Raw genomic sequence first — 21,353 nt, 5'->3', positions numbered from 1 at the left:
TCAAGATCGCCAATTCAGTCGTCATTTCTTAACGCGCATTTGCCGCTGGTTGGTGCGTCCGTGTGCAAAACTGTGTGTGCGACCATGTGTGTTTGTGTGAGTCATCTCTAACACAGCGAGGTGTGAAGTGGAACAGAGTATAGGTAATGAAGGAGACGGGACTGTGTAATTATTCTGCAGAGGAAGGATTACTCGTTTACTTAACCATTAATGGTTCACCTTGAAGTGCAAATACCAAGGGGATAAAACCCACACCTCTCTGCCCCTCATTACCTTCAACTGGGCTAAAGACTTTTGCTACTAAGCCACCATTATTTCATGTAGACTTTGCATATTTTCCAGCAGCCCTTTTGTGTCTTATTTGAATAGTTTGGCTAATGCACTGTGGCAAAGGACTGTCGGGAATTAAGGAGAAGTATGAAAAAGAGATGGAAGTTTATGAGCCATGCTACGCATTGCTGCTATTTGGTGCTTAGGAGAATGTTTTGTTAAGAATGTGGGTCAAGTAAGAAATCACCAGGGGTTGATTGAGGGCAGAAAAACACGTACAACTTTAGTAGGCTCCGTCGTTTTACAAATGAAAAGAATCTGCTTTATGTAACACAACCCAGGCAGGACTTTCATCAAATAAATGCCAGTTCCCATATTGATTAAAACTGAAAGCAGAAGCAGAATCATCCACATTGATTAGTTGGGTCATGTTAGAATTAGAGTGCGTCATTGCGACCAAATCCACCGATTATAGCTCTTTACTGTTCATATTAAACCAATGACAGACCTGCCAAATCATTACAAATTTCACACAAACACACCAAAATAATCAGCCCTACGTTTTAGTTTGTGCCAGAATCAGGAGTATCCATCTGTGTCCCAGACACACCGTCTCATCAGAATGCAGTCACGTAGCTCTCTGAGAACGAGTCAAACATCAAACATAGAGCTTAAACAAATCGAAGAGGTGATATTTTAACCAGAGGTGTCTGACGGCAAGCCGATGACAGCAAGAACATGAAGCACCAGACGGAGATTCGGGTTTATAGACATTTCTGCCCGCATTGGAGAAATGGTCAACACTACTCAGAAGTGACACAACCTAACATCGCCTTTGTGTGTGTGTGTGTGTGTGTGTGTGTGTGTGTGTGTGTGTGTGTGTGTGTGTGTGTGTGTGTGTGTGTGTGTGTGTGTGTGTGTGTGTGTGTGTGCGCGCGTGCGTGCGTGCGTGCGTGTGTGTGTACATTTCGGTATGTGTCCCATCCTCTTTTCTACATTAAAGCAAACTTTCCTTAGCTTTCTCTGTGTGTGTGTGTGTGTGTGTGTGTGTGTGTGTGTGTGTGTGTGTGTGTGTGTGTGTGTGTACATTTCGGTATGTGTCTTGCTGAATCTGTGCGAATGCCTCCTATTTCAGCTCAACTGCAGCGGGCAGGATTTCCATTGTTGTTCCATTTACTATATAAAAACAGCATGCTGTTAGAGCAGACATGAGGGAGAAAATACCTACTTAGAAAAGGCTCCCTTTCTAAGCGTCTATCAGTAGTTTGAAATTTCACTTTTCATACATCTGCTGCCATGATTGCCTTCATTTTAGAACTCCAAAAAACAATACTATTGTAATACATAAAAAAATATCATGGAGACAGGGAGATACGTTCCCTTTGACTGGCTTGGCTAAACTGTTCCATGTGTTCTGGTAACTACTGGAATTTCTTTGCTTTTTTAAAACATGCATCTATAACTTTTCGGATGTAAAGCTTTTGAAATAGAAAATGTCAAAAGTTGCATGCTTTTTCTGTTCCATTTGTTTCATCAGCTTTATTTCTGAGATTTGGATCAGCTATTTTTTTTTCTTAATGTTTTGTAACCACGGTGAAAAGTGCTCATCGATCTCCAACGTAAAGAAGCGACTCCTGCTGTGTCTTAAAACATTTTTGTTCTCAGAAAAATATGATAGACACGGCACCAGCGTTTAGCCCCCCCCACATATATTACATGACAAGTATTTTGGAGTTCAGACCTAACCCTGTCTTTTGGCTGTCTCGCCCAGGAACCACGGTGATGACAATGACGGCTTTGGACGCAGACGACCCCGCCACGGATAACGCGGCGTTGCGCTACAACATCGTCAGGCAGTCGCCGGACAAGCCTTCCCCCAACATGTTCTACATCGATGCAGAAAGAGGCGACATTGTCACCGTCATCTCCCACAAGTTGCTTGACAGAGAGGTGAGGTTGATTTGGTGTATCGCTTTGCACTGAGTGATGCTCCTTTTTTTCCCCAGTGGAACAGAGTGTGACTTCTTGCTGGACAGGTTCTTGGCACAAGTCTCACAGATGCTGTCATTTTTTTTTGCCGCTGCAGGCATGTGGTACAACTACTCTTTCTCAACATGTCACCAATGCTGCCAGTGAGCAGAGCAGAGAAAGTGTTTATATACAGTATATGTGTGCGTGTGTGTGTGTGTGTGTGTGTGTGTGTGTGTGTGTGTGTGTGTGTGTGTGTGTCATATGTCACCTATATGTGTGATGGTGTGTGTGTCTTTGTGGGAATAAGCGCTGGTGCATTCCAATGAGCAGGCGCAGACGCCAGATGAGAGTCTCTCCATTTCTCCGTCTAACCGGAGCGAGACAACGGATGATTGCTTTTTCAGCAGGGTGACGAATGCCAGAACATCGATTGGGCTCGCCGGTGGAGGGGGAATATTAGCTGTTGTCAGACACTTAGCGCCTAGTTTAATTGAGGTGATACACACTCATCCGCCGGCTCTGGTGGTGTCCAACAAGCCTGGATGAAAACCCTCCCATCCGGAACTGCTAGAACCATGGCGGCTAAACCGCCCTGATGAGCCGCGCCCCGAGCTACAGTAAACCGTTTAATAGAGGCGTAACTGATTAAAAGTACGGTGGAATGAGATGCAATCAATGCAGCGAGCACTGTCGATGCTCAGCTTTGCGAGGCGATCGAGAGATTGAATGTTTCAAGAGACGTACGTGGGTCATAGGGATAGTGAGCTTTTTGAAGCAAGTCTTCAAAGTGAAAAAAACAAACAATAGCAGTGCTCCTCCACCCGTCTGCAGCCAAGATTTATTGAAACCGCTAACAGGCTGCTGTTCGAATATGCAGTTGAATGCCTTTGAAGAAGGCACCTAGCCAAATTGTCTGCCTGTTTGTGGCCTCAATATATCTCTGAGAACAAGCAGATTCTTCCTATCACTTTGTTCTCCATAGGCGATAAACTCTTGAAGTTATTAGCAAGTCTTTTCAAAGTCACCAAGACCTGAGACTGAAGTCAGTTGTCTCTATATGTCGGCAGAATCACGTCGGAGTTGAGTTTGATTATTTCACTTACACCCTGGATTTAATTAGCACCTCAGGTGGCGGCCACACTGGGTTTGTCCACACACATTACTTTTAAGTGGTTTCTCATTGGAGGCTGTCTGGACAGGGCTGATTACACACCTGTTCCTGTCAGATTTCCATCTGTTTTGATACACAGAGATGGAAAGGTGTTTTTGTTATTTTTTTTAAACCTGCTTTTTTATTTTTTTTAGTTTGTTGAGACCTGCATGGAAGCAGGCTGTACATTGTTTGTAAAGGGATTTTCCACAGATTTTACTTTACACATTTGTTTAAAGCTCTTGTAGCCTGTGAAAACCCTGATGAACTTCCATCAAATTTGAGATTTGCTCTGCAAGTCAGTCTGGCCAAGAGCCCATTTAAGCCCATTTCCAATTTTTCCAAATCGAGGCACCAATCACAGCCGTTGAGGCGGGCTTGACACGATGACGATAGCGCAGCGACGGCAAGCAGCTTTTTGTTTACATTCAACATGACGGCCAACGAAGCGCAGCAATCCGTTGATGCCGCTGTCACTGCTACGTCACCTGGATCGTTGTTCTGATTGGTTGAAGGACTATCCAGTTGCGCCCAGAGGCATTTGAGCGGCATCCGTTGGTGACGCCCCTTTGGAAATGGGCTGTGAATGAACCGTCCCCAGACCCACTCTCAGTTACAACTGAGAAGGGTCTGGTGTCAACCAGGCTACAGCTCTTGGGGAGTACTAAAAGTTATATTAAGCCCAGAGCAAGCTGCGAGAAGTCTGATAACTCACCTAAAGTCAGTCAGCGTGGGTTGGGACTGAAGAACACAATCTGGGGTGTGGGGTCTGACAATGTTATAGTGCTCAATGCTAAATGGCTCTTTAAATGCAGTGTCTTGTCATACAGAAGGATTATAAAAGCAGTAGAAAAAGATGTGATGGCTGAGGATTTCCCAGGGTATTTCTTTTTTCCTGACGTGTCACTGCTGTGACAAAGACCTAGCTGACAGTGTTTTCTCCTTGTTTTTACAGTCTGTGCCAACTCATTTGTGTTCTACAGCAACTCAACACAAACAAATCTTTCTATGAAAATTAAATTCCCATAGAGGCAGGCAGATTTTTATTTTTAAAGGCCAGTTATTTCATGGATCCAGGATACTATGCATCCTGATAAAGTTCCCTTGGCCTTTGGAATTAAAATAGCCCCACATCATCACATACCCTTCACCATACCTAGAGATTGGCATGGGGTACTTTCCATAAAATCATCTCTCAACGCAAATCAAACCAGCTATTAGGCTAACTGAAATAAAACCATGCCAATCTCTAAGCCAGGATGCATAGTATCCTGGATCCATGAAATAACTGGCCTTTAAAAATAAAAATCTGCCTGCCTCTATGGGAATTTAACATAGGGTTGTCCTTACTTATGCCCCCTGTATTTTAAGGAAGAAAATTTATTTATTTACGATACATTATTCATTCAGAAAGAAAATTGTTTTTTTCAAAGGTTGGATTTTTCCTCATTTTTTCAATTAAGGCATTAAGATCAATTTCCAAGAGATGATTTCTTTATTCCTCTTTTCAGTCAACTTTAGCAGGGGTTCCTATACTCATGAGCAGCACTGTAACTACAAGTATCTCTCCCCCCCCTGCCCGACACCGCCATCATTTACTAGTGTGCTGGATTCTACAAAAATGTCCTCAGGGAGTTTAGCAATAGTCCGGCCGCAGTGCAGCATCACTGTATAACAACAGTGGGGGTAAAAGTGAGACTTCTTCAGTCAGTCAGCAGAGCCAGATGGAAGTGCAGAAGGCATAAGTTTTAAACTGTCCTCTTCCTAGGTCTTGAGAGATTTAAACCCAGCCACTTCAGCACAATCTCATAAATATGGCTCCGGCATGACACCCATCGATTCCATCTGCCATGCCGGGTAAAGTTGTTGAAGACAGAATGTCCAGCATATGTGTGCAGTATATGTGTGACGGAAAGAGACAGCAAAACAAAGAGGAAGCAGAGGGAGAGAGGAAGAAAGGAAAAAAAAGCGAGACATTGGCTCAACTTTGCCCCTCCGTTGTCTAAATTCCACAGACATAATTTAGGTGGCGCTCTAAGTGCATTTGGACAGACACCTCACCTACCCCGGGTGGGCAGAAAGCAATCCGGAGAAAATTGGAAAATCAATTGTGTCACGTTGAAATCAGTTTGATTGTCCCTCTAGGGCTTTCTCTTTTTGGCGTAAAATACCGTCTTGGTGTCGACATTTCCTCCAGCGTCTGTTTTTCTCCTCACTTCCCTCTCTCTGTCTTCTATTATTCCAGGCTGTGATTTTTGACAGCTAATAATGCTGGCAGGGGAGAGCGGGGGGGGGGGGGGCATTTTCTAAGTCTGAAAAGACGAAGTTCATATCTTGCACTCGATACACATGCAAATCTCTCTTAAACATCCCAACGCTGTTAGAAGAAATCAATCTGCTTCACAACAATGTCCGTCTTCACCTGTTTTCTTAGAGCATCTGAAAGTGTCTACTCATGAGCTGAGGCTGTGCAGTGTAGCTACAGTAACACATGCAAACACGTGCACAGTACTGCACGCACCGGAATTTAAATGATTCCACTTTCTTTTCTTTTTTTGCACATGTAGAAAAAAGTTGAATTGGATCAGAAAAGTCAATGTACTGTAAGACAGTCCCTCCAGAAAAACGTGATTATGCGATCGCATAATTCAATGCATAATCAGCCAAAGTCTGCATATTTATGCGGGGGCCGCATTTTTTCAAATATGCCGCACTTTCGCCGCATAAATTGCCGATTTCCACGCAAAATATGCGGGGCTTGCATGATTTCATAATCCCCGTATTTTCGTTGCAAAAAAGTCACATATATCTTAGCAGAAAGTTGAAAAATGTTGCGTTTACTTCACACAAGAGCAGCTATTTTCCCCTGTTGCCATGGGAACGTTATGAAGTGACGTAATTACACGACGTGAACATCATCGAAAAGCTGCAAACCCCGTGAAGAAGCCATGATGAAACCGCAGTTTTTGCAAGTTCCCGCAATTTTTGCAAGTTCCCGCAATTTCATTGCATAAAATTGCATAAATATCCCGCATATTCCATCGCATTTTTTAAGAAAACGTGCCGCATAATCAAGGATTTTTGCCTGTAACAATCACAAAAAACTCAGCATTTTTCTGGAAGGACTGGTAAGAAGGAGAGGGTGTCTATTCTTTAACTTACTAACACATTTCTGATTAGGTCTAACACGCGTCATACATTTGACTATTAATAAGAAAGAAAAGGGTTGACATCTCTCACCATTATTAAAAAAGCGTGCCTCTTTGGCCCGTGGGAAGGCAAGCGGACGGCAGCTTGACAGAGGCAGTGTGTGAGGTGTTATGTTATCTTTCTGAAAGATGGGAAGGAATTATGTTTTGTTCCCGCGTGTGATTGTATCTATCTATGTGTGTTAGTGAGAATAACATGTCTAAGCTTGAATTTATGACTCAGCTTCTCAGAGAAAATAAAATATCAATCGCAGTTATTGATAGAGGAACTAAAGAACAACATAGAGGCTGAATACAGAAAAAAAACTTAATCCCAATACAGATAGATACTTCATTTATTCCCAGAAGGGAAATTAGACGATTGGACATGCGCTGCTCTAGACAGGCTGCCGCTTAGGACAGTGCCGGAAGCAACAATCACAATATCTCAGCTGACCGATTCATCAGGCAAACCCTTGTTTCCTCTGTGAACAGAGATTTCATGCACCAGCCCCACTGCAGTCACTGCAGTCCATCCTTTCTAGAGGCTTGTGAGCTGAAGGGGTGGAGATGTGAATCAGAAAAGAAGTGAAGAGAGCAGGGAAGATGGAGGCTGGCAGGCAGGCAGGGAGCACGGTAAATGGCCCTCTAGTCTACAAAATGACAAGAATGGGGAAAGTTACACGTTGGGTGATATGAAATGTAATAAACACACTAATCATTGTTTAGTTATTATCATTGAATGTCAACCGTGATAAATTGCTTCTTCGTCACAGCCGGTTTTAGCTACTTGCTTATAAACAAAACACACACACACACACACACACACACAGAAAGATAAGGAAAGTTTGCTTTAATGTAGAACAGAGGATGGGGCAATCACACACACTAAATTAGAAAAATGAAAGAGGAAAGCTGAGGTTATTGGCTTGAACCTCATGCAGAATATATTTGAAGCTACTGTGCAGTGATAGAGTGATCACATTTCCTACTGTAGACACGCACACACACACACACACACACACACACGCACACGCACACGCACATGCACACGCACACGCACACGCGCACGCACACACCAGTCATTGTGATCAATTTCAGTCTATGGAGTGTCTGTGTGCAGCCAGCCTGTAACCAGAGAGGACAGGCTGCTAATGGCAGTGTGACTTTCTGACTCTCTAATGCGCGCTGGCCAATCTGGGAGCTGTCACTGCTAAGGATAGCCAATCGATGGAGTCGCCCGACCCCTCCATCCACTTCCATGTTCTACAAAGGTGAATTACATGGAGATAAAATATGTGTGTGTGTGTGTGTGTGTGTGTGTGTGTGATTATAAGCAAGTAGCTAAAACCGCATGTTTCTTTTAACTCGAGTGCAGTTCTTTTCTTTTACCCTCCTCCGTCTGTGGCGATGTGTTGTAAGTGCTTGTTAAATCCATTTTTTTTGGTCAGACAGAAAGCACATCTCAACAAACAATACGGTGCGACAACATGTTTTGTTGTTTGTTTGCGTTTACCTGAAGGTGACTTTCAGATACAATAGCAGCGCTTAACAATCATTATTGGAAAAAGATTTGCACCTGAAAGCGACAGTTTGACAAAAGCTCCACTCTCCACTCTGAGTCAGTTGAATATACGGAGGCTGTTTTTCTGTATCCATTAAAAATAATCTTTGTTGACAGGACGGCCGGTATTCTTTGCTAAGGCACACGCATCATCTGTCAGCAAATGCTCTTTGGCCGTGTGTTGTGTATATTAAGGATTTACTTTGCTGTCGCCTGCTCTGTAAATGTGTTTACTTTACATTACCTGCTCTGTTGTGCCTAACTAGTACAAATCCAGAGTGACAGGTAGATGGATGAATGTACACAATCATCTCTGATCAGCAGTATTGTATGTAATGGTGGCTGTATGTAAAGTGATCTGGTGTTTGTTTGGTGCAACCTTGGCAGTGTGCTTCCTGACAGTGTTTGGCTGATAAGAAAGCTTATCCTGCCTAATGGCTTATTTGGCTCGGTTGCCAGAGTCGCTGCATACCTGTGCAATGTGATGAATGGCAACTGAAACTTTGGCAGCTTTTGGCATTCATTTTCCTCCACTTTCACTGTTGTTGCCCTTCTTTCCCAACGTCGTGCCTGTCCATCGCATTGTTTTCTCACTTATTTTCATTGTATGTTATTTCCTCTCTTTGTCTCCCCGCATCACTGTCTATGGCTTTTCTTTTTTATTTATTTCTTTGTCAGCCTCGCCTTCCCTTTTCTGTCAACACTTCACTCTGGACATCCAATTACTCGCAGGTCATAGCATAGTGATTCCATTCAGAGCAGCGCCATTCAGCACGGGCCTCAAACAGCCATTCAAATTACATCCTCGGCTGCCTTCAGAGTTGCAGCTCTGCAAAATGTTGTTTTCAAACATTTCTGGGGGCACCACCTAATCTGATCCCCCAAACATAATTGAATGTCAGTCGTCACATAAAGATGCTTTCCTCTCTTCAATTAGCGTCTCGTTTCCGCGTGTCACAGCAGCGGGACAAAGCAGACAGAGAAATATTTACTCCTCCCAGGTAGACGCCAGGGAGAGTTATTATATTATGTCATTTATATGCAAATAATACAGCGCGGGGAACACATTGATAAGATTTCATTACAGCAGATCTGATGTGCACTTCAGTTTATAAACTCCCTTTCAACCCGCTATTATGATCTGGAGATTGGAAAGGTGCGAGTAGATGAGCTAGGTGGAGAGAGATGCAGGCAAGTATGGACAGTGTTTCAAAGGCTCAGGGTGGGTAAGGAGAAAAGATCAGCATGGGAAGCCAGCGTAAAGAGGTGCGTTGCAGCCAGCGAGGTGGTCGACAAGAAGGACGGATGATCAGAGAGAGCGTGAAGTGCCGGCTCGATATCTGCTAAGAGATGCAGCCTCCAGTCGGCAGCTTAATGGAGAAGTGAGACTGGGGAAGGTTCATGGGTGCAGAGGCAGTGATAGGATGGAGAACACTTTTTTAGCAATCAAGCAACAGCATAGTGATTTTATTCATAGCAACACCAAAGATGCCAAGGCACTTTGTATTCATCGCCAAGTGAGATGTTTGTTTTTTTCAACCACATCTGTAGCCACAAACTTTGGAGTTGTGTGGAAGTCATTTAAAGATACAGAAGTGTAGGCCTATATCTGCAAGAACGAGGAGAATCAAGACCTATCAATATATACATGAACTACAGGCAGTGTGTATAAATGACCTACAACCAGTGTGGACTACATGGAGTGTGAAATATATTCATAGGGCTTCTTTTTCCCTTCAAAAAATAGAATTTTTTTTTCATGCCCTGTGTGTTGTGTTTTGTATGAAGAGGCTGATGCTGTAAAGTTTTCTGTTTTGAGCCTCATGTGCATGTCGAGAAGAGAGGGCGTAACTGGTTGCCACTCTAAATTGATAGTTTTACTGATGATTAACACAGTAATCTTTGCAGATGGACTCGTGTTTCTTTTTTAATTTTAACTAGAGCATTGTGTGTGTGTGTGTGTGTGTGTGTGTGTGTGTGTGTGTGTGTGTGTGTGTGTGTGTGTGTGTGTGTGTGTGTGTGTGTGTGTGTTTTGTTGGTCTCCAGTGCCCTCCAAATGGGAAATATTTCTCACTGGCTGCTGAAATGGATTCAGTTGGGGACTATATTAACAATAGAGATCATCTAGAACAGTGGTTCCCAACCTTTTTTCCTTGGCGCCCCCCCTACTGATGTCTAAGAAAAGCTGAGCCCCCCGTCCGAAACCGAAGTTGAGGTAACTTTCCCTTATTTTCTTTTTTGATACAGAGGAGTTATCAGCACTTTTACGTTTCTCCGCCATGTTTCTTTCATAAAATAGTGATGCCATGGCGGCAGGAAAAACGAGGATGATAGCAGCTAGCAGCTAACAGCTAGCAGCTGACCTGATGACAGCAAGGGTCCCAGGTTAAGAGGTCCCGGAGGTTTGGCCTACTAAGTAGCCTGCCTACAAGTTTAAGCGAGAACAAAAATATATAGTTTTTATACAGACTTTTGTATACATTATATATTCTAGTGTATTATCATAATTTGTTTAACATGTGCAAATATTTTTTTTTTTACCTCAACCTCAAACCAGATAAAACCTTGCACCCCCCCTGTGATCTTTGCCGCCCCCCTTAGGGGTCCCCGGACCCCAGGTTGGGAACCACTGATCTAGAAGACTAAAATATTCAGAATAATAAACGATGCAAAGAAACTTTTATTTTAGAAGACTTTTATTGTGAAATCACATGTGGCTGTGGGTTTTTTTTTTTCTTACCGTGGTGAAGAAGCAATGTATCACGTTGACATTCAATGACAATAACTAAACAATGATTAGTGTGTGTATTATAATTCATATCACACAACATGTAAGTTTCACCAACAAAAAAAAATAAAGAAATGAAAAAAAAATGAGGTGATAAAAGTGATGATGTCACCTGGGAGCGTCGCTAAACGCTGTATTGCAGTTATCATCACAACTCTAAAATCACGGCACGTTAGTTACAGATGATTACAATATGAAATGACAGATACATTTAGATTATATTGCATGTTTACATATAAGGTGATTGATTTTGTTGTTAAAGGCTTATCATTAACATATAAGGCATTGCAAATTTAATTCCCTTCCAGACATGGATTAAGTTTTCACATCACATAAGTTGCATACTGGGCCACAAAGTATTTACACATTCATATGATGAAACTCACAGTCAGTGCAATATGTGCCATTTATGTGCAGTGGCTGATGTCAAATGCAAGATTTGTTCAGTATTCAAATGATTCCATTTCAGCTGTTAACCCTTGTGTTGTCTTCCATTCGGCCATGCATCGTCCTCCCGGGCCAAAACTGATTTTTTTCACTTTCTCTGGTGTTTGTGGCACTTTTTTCAATGTTTTTGGCGCTTTTTTCGGACAATTAACGCTTCTTTTCACTTCTGTGTATACACACCACTAACAGCAACTTATTATAGTTTTAGTTTTTTTTGGAATTCATGGTCAATAAATCTCATTTGTAGGAAATCATACCTAATTATTGAGTTAAAAAAAGCAGAAATTATTAATTGTTTAGACTAATATTACTGTGAAACAATTGAGTACATTATCAAGAGATCCCATTATGAAGAGTGTTACTGTAGTGTCTCCTTATGGGATGGCCAGTAGCCAGAGTTCTGGCAGCTGTAATCAATACGCTGTAGTTGATGTGAACCCAACCAACTCACGCTCTCTTGTTCTTCCCCGAAATGAACAAGGCGGAGACCGTTCACAGGCATTGATGAAATACGGTCCCCCTCCTCCCCCACCCCAACCCAATCCTTCCTCTCCTCGTCCTCCCTCCTCCTCTCCTTCTATCATGCCTCTGTCCAGTTGCATTAGTGAGGAAATGAGATCCCCCCCTAATTAATTAGATCTCTGAGTGCTAAAGATGAAGATTACATCCACATGAAGGTTAGAGGTGTCAATCACAGTTGTTTTTTTTTTTAAGCTGTGCATTCCTCAAGATAAATTGAGCCCCCTGGGCATTGTGGGTAAAAATGTGCGTTGTTAATCTTACCCCCCCAGCCTCACTTTAATTGAGTCTCACCGACAGTAGTCAATGAAAGCCTGGGACCAGAGTGAACCACGAGGTAGAGAATTGTATTCACCTGAAGAGCAGATGAGACGCTTGGTTTGAGCAGAGGAGTCTGGGAAAATGGAAATAAAAAGGATAAAGGTGAAACATGTGATCATTAAGACCCTGAGAGGGTGGAACAACAGAGAGGAATAAGGCAGGACAAATTAAATAATAGAGGTAAAAAAAGAGATAAGTGGGAGTCGACAAATTCTTAAATGTTCTTTTCATATTATGATCATCACTTTACAAAACGTCTTGATGCACAATTTAGTTGTTGCCAATTGGATAGGCCTTTCAGATAGTTATTCATTAATATATATATATATACATACTACCGGTCAAAAGTTTGGGGTCACTTCGAAATTTCCATTCCACTCCATTATAGACAGAATACCAGCTGTCATTTTTTTTAACCAGGGCAGCAGTTTTCAGATTACATTATGTGCTTACATAATTGCAAAAGGGTTATATATATATATATATATATATATATATATATATATATATATATAATTAAAAACATCATGCTTGACATATTTGTATCTCTTATAGTATCTATACCACTTTGTTAATTTGCTCTGAATATTCACAATTGACCCAAATCTGCCTTATTTCTTTTATTTTAAAAATGCATATTTGTGGTTAAAGAAAAAGGCAAAACAATGTTTTTGGTTTATTTATTATGAGCAAGTAAAAAGAGAGATACGTCATCTCTTCCCCTCATGGTTTGCAGGAGCTCGAAGAGTTTGTGCTGTATGTATCCAGTAACCTGCTTTGCATCCCAGAGTGCTGTAATGACTTTTCAGGCATTATGTATGTCTGTGTGGCTGAGGGATAGAGACACTGCAGCAACACAATCTGTTCAAAGTCTAAAAGTTAAGAAGCTGGTAGATGACGAAAAAGTCTAGTCTGTTAAGTGAATTCCCTCTCATGACGCTGCGATTAAAGTACTAGCTTTGATAGGATGAAAGGAAATGTTAAGGTGTTGTGCTGAAGAATACAAAAAGAGTAAAGTCATCTCCTTAAAGGGACAGTCCACCAATTTTACACATAATGTCATTTTATTCAACACGAGGGGTCGTATAAAGTCTGTGAAACGTTTTATAAGATGTCTTTTGGGACTCTGCTGGGAACTTTCTAAAGTCAAAAAATAACCCCGATGATTTCATCAGGGTTATCTCGGATTGGGCTTGACGACTTCAAAATTATAACAGAAAGCCTGCACTACAAACAAGGAGTGTGGAGATTTAAAGAAGTGGGGGTTTACTAAGCAGGGAGGGTCTAACTAAAAGATTGGCTGCATTTTGGAAAATGTAGGGCTTCGGGAGCTTGACCCATACTAGAGACTAAAAGCTTCAATTTTGACCATTTCTCATCTCCTTTTTTGGATGCGTAATACTAAATTGCCGGAGTACCCCTTTAAACTCCCACTCCAATACCTTAGTCTCCTATACTATGTTTTCCTATATTATTTTCCAGGTTTCTTGCTTGAGTTCACAACCTTTTTGTTCTGCTAACAAAAAGGTTGGCTAATATCATGAGGCCGTTTGGTTTCACTTGGGGACTGGCTGAATGTTGATGATTCTCACTAAGAGTAAAGACCTTGGGTCCTATCTTGCACCCAGCCTAGTGCAAAGCCCGACGCAAGTGTCTTTGCTAGTTTAACACCGACACAGTTGTCAATTTCCCGTCCTGCGCCAACTTTGTTTAAATAGCAAATGCACTTGCGCCCATCTGTGCGCCCATGGGCGTGCTGGTCTTACAGGGAGGTGTGTTCAGGTGAATTCTTGGCGTATTGCTATCTTGAGGCAGCGGGAAGTGATCGCGCCATTGACCAACAAAAACCTGGTCTAAAGTCAACAGCGCAGCATTTCATTGTTATTTTAACAACGAATTAGTAAAATGCTCCTAGGCTCATGCACAACACGTGCACACTATGCTTGTTACACACACACACACACACAGGGAAGCGCAGCAGCACACAAACAAAAGATGCAAAAGATTACAACAGTAAATCCACGGTGCAAATCCACCATCATAATAGAAATGCGCCAAGGGGCAAACGCGCCTGGCTTTTAAAGGGAATGGGAGATGACACTCTGATTGGTTTATTGCATGTTACACCCAAAACACACCTATGAATTAATGTAGACACTAAGTACAACCCTTTTGAACCATCCACCTGGCGCACGGACCCTTTTTTCCGCCGTCAAACAGTGCTACAGTGGATTTGGACATGCCCTAAACGCACCTGAGCCATGCGCTTCACGCCGTGCGCCTAGATCGTTAAAATAGGGCACCTTGTGTTTCTGCTCTATCATTTCGCAGGCACTGAGAGTCTGGTATGAATAATGCCAATAAATGATATGTTAATTATGCAAAGTGATATAGTAAAAAGAAACTGTAAAAAGTAATAAGGTGGAAGAGTCCGTAAAAACAAAACTTTTTTTATGTATTCTGCCCAACTAATCATCAACCATAAATGGTGTTCGCCATCGACGGCAATGTTCTGTCTACTTTGAGACATTTTACAATTGTTCCGTAAAACAAACAAAGTGGCAATAAATGCAACATGTTAATTATTGGCTCGTTCAAATGACTATGTATGCTCACAGGAAGAATAAGAAAAAAAACACAAGACCTTTTTAAAATTCAGAAGCAATCTATGAGACTGGAGAGTTCTGACTTTTCCTGTGTCCTAAGGAGGAATTGAAAGGGCAGCGGAGAGAAGGAGGGAGGAAAGGACAGGAGGGTGAGACCCGGAGAATAGAGAGATGAAGGAGAGTGACGAGCAGAGTGAGGTGTGCAGGTGGAGGGCGGAATAATTAGGGCGAGGCAACTGCTCGCAGCTCGCAGGGAAACGTCTATGCTAAGTGGAAGTGAGGGCTTCAGTAATGTCAGGTAGGTCCTGGTGATGCTACGCTGTCATTAGGCTTAGAGAGAGCTTCAACACTCTTACCTTCCTCTTGATCGCTCTTTCACTTCTGACTCTCTCTCTCTGTGTGTGTGTGTGTGTGTGTGTGTGTGTGTGTGTGTGTGTGTGTCTCCCGCTGTCTCATTCTTCACCAGCCTTCTGCCTTCTGTCTGCCCTCACTCCTTCTCTCTCATCCCCTATTTTCCCCATCCTCATTGACCTGAGGATAAAGAGTATTTGTCAACAGCTCTTACTCTCCAGTGAACCCCCGCCCCCCTACATTAGCCCTTCGGGCAAGAATTAATTTCACCCTGTCTCCATGAGAGAGTGCATTGATTGGAAAAGTTTGTTGTTGTGTGCTCAGTACTTTTTTATTTTTTATTGTTCCCTTCCCCATGCCACTTTCTCTTTGCTGATGAAATTCAGCTTCGTTCATTCCCTCTGCTAAAGCAGACAAAATGCTATCAGGGTGCCTAGCTCTCTTTGGGTGGCCATCTTTAACAGACGCGACATATGGACCCCATCTGCACCCCCTCCTTCAGTAGAGACGGATCAATTGTCTGCAGCTTGGATAAGTGTTGATGGTTTTATTCTGCTGTAAAAGAGAAAATGACAAGAGGAAGTTAGCATTGACACAAATTGCGGCATATGTGCGGAGGTCATACACTACTTCTCCCAGCAGTGGGATTCTGTAAATTGGCTTTTATTTTATTAAGTCCACTGCCCACTGCCTGTCAAATAGGGAGTTAAACGTTCTGTCCTGCCACTTTCCGTCTAATCTAGTTTAATCGATTTGTAGCCAGTCGGAGTCAGAGTTGGATTGAATGCACTCAAACTAGCATCATCTTCCTACTGTTTCCAATTGCTCTCTTTGTTGAACTATCCCCCTGGATATAAATACAAAGAAATCATTGGTCTATTTTTCTATCTCAGATGTCTGCTTGCAATGTTTTCGGAGGAATCCCACAGGAAGCTGCAGATAACTAGGAAATAAGACAACAATAACAGTTTGCAACATAAATAGAAAGATCAATATTCACTCCAAGCTACATTGAAGTAGCTTTATTTTGGGCATCTCATCTTCTGAGAGAATGCCTGAACTGACCCAATTGTAATCTTTTTTTTTGTTTCACATAAAGCTAAGGAAATGTTCATACTTTGGGACATGTACAGGTATGAGACAATCAAACAGCCTCTTTTAAGTTCCTCTGTATTTTTGCTGAATATTGCAAGCTAAACAATTGCAATTAAAGAAAAAGTGTAACATTTGGGATATACACATATTAGCTTCCTTGCTGAGAGTTATTTGAGAGGATCAATATCACATTTTTACAGTAAATATTAAGATACTGCCAGCAGCCAGTTAGCTTAACTTAACATAAATCGCCTTCTCATATGAACTCCGGAAAATGTCCGGAGAATCAGGAGCGGACATTGTCCGGAGTTGCTCCTTCACACATATGGCACACAACAGAAGATTGTCTGAGACAGCCAAGCCCCTTTACGTTCCTTGAATCTGTCTGATGATTTCGGTGTCAGCCCTCACAGACAGTTCCTGAATCTTGTCATCTCTCCAGTTAGACATTTTGTTTCCGTCTTTGTATAAATTACCCTTCTTCTTCTTCACCATTGCATGTTTGTATTCTTCCAGTGTCCAGCACCAGATGCATGATAGAAACGTTATCAACACGCCCCCTTCGCTTGCTGTGATTTCTCCAGAAAACAAACTGCTTTATTCACTTATTGTCTTAATCTGACATTACACAGACTTTGTACTAGAGAGCTGGCAGGGTAAAGTCTGTATGTGGTATGTCCGGTGCATGTGGGAAATAGCCTGGGAAAACCCTGATGAACGTCCGGCAAATTTGAGATTTGCTCTGCAAGTCAGTCTGGCCAAGAGCCCATTTAAGCCCATTTCCAATTTTTCCAAATCGAGGCACCAATCACAACCGTTGAGGCGGGCTTTAAACAATGACGATAGCGCAGAGACGGCAAGCAGTTTTTTGTTTATATTCAACATGACGGCCAACGAAGCGCAGCAACCCGTTGATGCCGCTGTCGCTGCTACGTCACCCGGATCTTTGGTCTGATTAGTTGAAGGACTATCCAATTACGCCCAGAGGCATTTGAGCGGTGTCCGTTGGTGACGCCCCTTTGGAAATGAGCTGTGAATGAACCGTCCCCGACCCACTCTCAGTTACAACTGAGAAGGGTCTGGTGTCAACCAGGCTATAAAACAGGTTTAGCTAGCTAGCTCTGTCCCAAAGTACCAAAACCACCTTCCAGGCAACTCTAAAGCTCACTAATTAACATGTTTTATCTTGTTCATTTAGTCCGTGCAAAAATAACTATTTCTTGGCCGGGAGCAGTAACTTCCTGGAGTCTCTTCAGGTTTCTTGGCATCAGGGAAAGAGATAGTTAAACACACAACCTCAAGTCAAACAGGAAATGTTGTTTTTACACTTATGCATTTCTTTTACACATTCTTTTTACAGATTAACCAAACAAGATATAATGTGTTCATTAGTGAGCTTTAGAGGAGCTGGTACGCAGATTTTGTTATCTTTGGATAGAGCAAGGCTGTCCCCCTTTTTTCCAGTCTTTATGCTAAGCTAAACAGCTGTTGGCTCCAGCTACATATTGACTGTACAGATATGAAACCATGATATGGTTTCAATCTTCTCATTCAACCCTCAGCAAAAAAGCAGAGAAACGTATCTCCCTTAATGTTTAACTATTCCTTGAATGACTTGGTGTGATGGCACTTCTTCCATATCGATGGGTCAATCACTTTCAAATTGCATGGTGTAAACCCTATCCATTGCATGTTACAATGCACTGGTGGGTGCATCATAAACTATATTCACTGAATATAATGGCATCTGTTCAAAGGACAAGTGAGACCAGAGGCACAGAGCTAGAGAGACTTCCTCTTCTGTCTGAAAGCTGGAGATACAGTATCCCATGGCTCGGCAAGCTAACCAGCAGCCGCCCTGTGAGACAGTCAGCACAGAAACTTCCTCTGAAGTTTGTTCAGTGGAGAGTCAATATTTGACTCTTTTTTTTCCCTGAGTACAGGCCTGTATGGAAGCCATAGCGCAGCTGTCATGGAGCGGCTCTGGGTTCTGGCAGTGACCTGCACAGATGAATGTTTGCCTGATAAGTCCTGTGGCCTCTGGGCCACAAAGATAAGAGCAGCACCTTGACAGATAAAAAAAAGAACGCAAGTCATTCACAAACTCACTTTGTACAAATGTATTGTCTACCAAACACACACACACACACACACACACACACACACACACGCACCCACACAGGTTTGTGGCACTATCTATGTGGGGACCCGTCATTGACATAATGCATTCCCTAGCCCCTTACCCTAACCTTAACCATCACCACTAAATGCCTAACCTTAACCCTTACCCTCACCATAACCATAACCTAATTATATCCCTAATCCTACAACCAAGTCTTAACCCTCAAACAGCCCTTTAAACTTTCAGCATTTTGGCCCCACAAAGCTATCGGGTGCCCATAAGTATACTGGACTCACGGTTTTTGGACCCCATATATAGTTAAACAAGACTCACACACACATACACACACACACACACACACGCACACACACACACACACACACACACACACACACACACCGTTTAATCACCTCTATGAACCTCTGTAGCCACTTTTTGTGATGATATGTCATCACTGAATATGGCACTTGAATTGGAAAAGGAAAAAGTGAGTGAAAAGATCAAATTAAGGAATATAGCACAATCAAATTAATGAATGAGGGGGCGGGGTGTTAGTTAAAAAGAAATACACACACACACACACACACACACACACACACACACACACACACACACACACATACTGTATACATACCTTCTGTTAAGGTCTGCCCACATCAGAAAGTGGCAGAGCAAAATTGTTTGCTAATTATTTGCCAAATAGTTGGCCCTAGATGCTTGGTGTACTAATGTAGATGGAGAGCTAACCACTAACACGCTAGCCAGCCGTGAACATGCTTACGATAGTCAATCACAACAGATCCCACATCTGTTTTCTATGTTCTCTATGTGCCGTTTACTCCTGCCTGCCATTTTGTTCTGGGGATGTGCGTTATATACAGAGTTTTATTGAAGTCGGAAATAGATAGACCCGTTAGCATGTCTGGTCTCTAATGTGACAATGAGTTCACCCTGGCTCTAGCTTTTGTAAAGGGTCTGCACCGTCTCACTACTGGTCAACAACAAAAACTAATAACAAATATGTTCACTTTGCCATCATGAGAGAATCTTCTGATTGTGGCAATTCCATTGGAATTCACTGACATCACTGTGTCATTATGTGGGAGTCCAAAATATGGAGAATATGGAGCTTTATAATGAATATTAATGGTTGTTTACAGCCCTACAAAAAAAGAGAAGCTGCACATTTAAAAAAAGTGGAACAAATTTATGTGCACCAATTTGACATTTCTATCACTTACCTTGACTTTATAGATATATTGTTTATAACATAGTAGTCTGAATCAATGGAAGTACATTTCCAGGATAAATCCTGATATCCGAAGCGTCAGGCTTTACCCCTCACCTTCCGCTCTCTGGGCCCTATTTTAGCGATCTAAGCGCACAGTGTGAAGCGCCTGGCGCAGGTGTGTTTAGGGAGTGTCCAAATCCACTTTTGCTAGTTTGACGGCGGAAAAAAGGGTCCGTGCGCCGGGCGCGTGGTTCAAAAGGGTTGTACTTAGTGTCTTCATTAATTCATAGGTGTGTTTTGGGCGTAACATGCAATAAACCAATCAGAGTCATCTCCCATTCCCTTTAAAAGCCAGGCGTGTTTGTACCTTGGCGCATTGCTATTATGATGGAGGATTTGCAACGTAATATTTTCGGGGAATGATTGTTAACACTTACAAAGAAAATGTTTAGCGCATTTACTATCTAACTGGGACATTTTGGGACCTAATGTTGGGGATTGCTGTGGATGAAGTTACACACGACGATAGACTGGTAAAAGCAAATGACATTTAACCATGTATCCAGCTAATTTATATAGCACATTACTGTATTGTGTGAGCAGTTAACTTCATATAATATTGTATGTGGCGTTTTATTTTGTGGGTTGCAAATGTTCCACCAAAACAAGTTCCTGCCTGAGAGCCACCGTCGCTGCGTCCAGAGCTTAGTGTCGCCCAAGACGATTGTGATTGGTTTAAAGAAATGCAAACAACCCAGAGCGTTTTTTTCTCTCCTATCCCAGAATGTATGTGTGGTGTAGCTAGACCTTACTCCGCAGCGCTGTGGAGATAGGTCTGGAAATGTCAGACTAATGAATTATAAACCTGGAAGAAATCAGGAAGTGCACGATCTGATCGAAAAACTCAAATTACGTGGTAAAAATAGAAGCGTAAAGTACAAGCCCTTTCATTTATTAATGAACACTACTACTATCATGCCATAAACAATCTACAACACAATGATGTTACATCCTAACCCCACTAACTAATTGGCTTGTCAAAAAGAAGGATTATGGATCATGCTGTGAACAGCCTCTCTCCCTAATTGTAGGAAAATAAATGATGTTGTTTTAATCAGTCCATTCCTGTATGAAGTGACTACCTGAGGAATGACTAGGTTGGTGAACTGTCTCTGAAATTCACGTCTATACGAAAACTAGGCCACAGGGAAAAAATACTTCTCTGTGGGTATAATGTACCTGCCTGCCTGGGAAATAACATACATACAGTGTAGCTGTGAATTTTTCTTATCTACCAGCTTCACATTCATCCATGTAAGTGCTGTACAATATGGAACAAGTTTCATTTAAAAGAAAAAGACGAAGAAGAGAAGCTTTTATTAGAAATAGATGATGATATATGATTAATCTCGATATAAAGTACGCTTGGAAGAGTGTTAAGGATAAGGCACAAGTGCACATGTCTCTGTGAGAAATAGTACGAACATGAAGTCTTAATTTCCCCTTCAATAATTGATTATGACAATGATTTCCAACAGCCGTGCGGTGACTTGTAACGGTCCTTGTACTTCTTGGTGCACGGAGGTAAGATTCTGTGAGACAAAAACAGATCGTTCTTAGCCAATGATGTTAAAACACACGTGAAAGGAGGAAGCATACACACATTTAGCTGGAAGTACTGTACATCTCTCCAATGTCTGTTAAAATAACACTGGCAGGATTTTACTCTG

At 42.1% G+C, this 21,353-nt stretch overlaps 1 protein-coding gene across 2 annotated transcripts in view; it reads left to right on the top strand.

The window, feature by feature from the left end:
* Positions 1-21,353, top strand: part of cdh13 (cadherin 13, H-cadherin (heart)) — a 413,558-nt gene that overhangs the window by 269,000 nt on the left and 123,205 nt on the right. For both annotated transcript variants that reach the window (XM_036002865.1, XM_036002866.1), the window contains exon 8: positions 2,042-2,220. In XM_036002865.1, coding sequence (XP_035858758.1) covers positions 2,042-2,220 — 179 coding nt within the window. The remainder of the gene's footprint in view (positions 1-2,041; positions 2,221-21,353) is intronic.

This window comes from Sander lucioperca, chromosome 7 (genome assembly GCF_008315115.2).
Source record: "Sander lucioperca isolate FBNREF2018 chromosome 7, SLUC_FBN_1.2, whole genome shotgun sequence".
Taxonomy (NCBI): Eukaryota; Metazoa; Chordata; class Actinopteri; order Perciformes; family Percidae; genus Sander; species Sander lucioperca.
The sequence above is the reverse complement of the archived record's forward strand: the minus strand, read 5'-3'. Positions and strand labels throughout refer to the sequence as shown.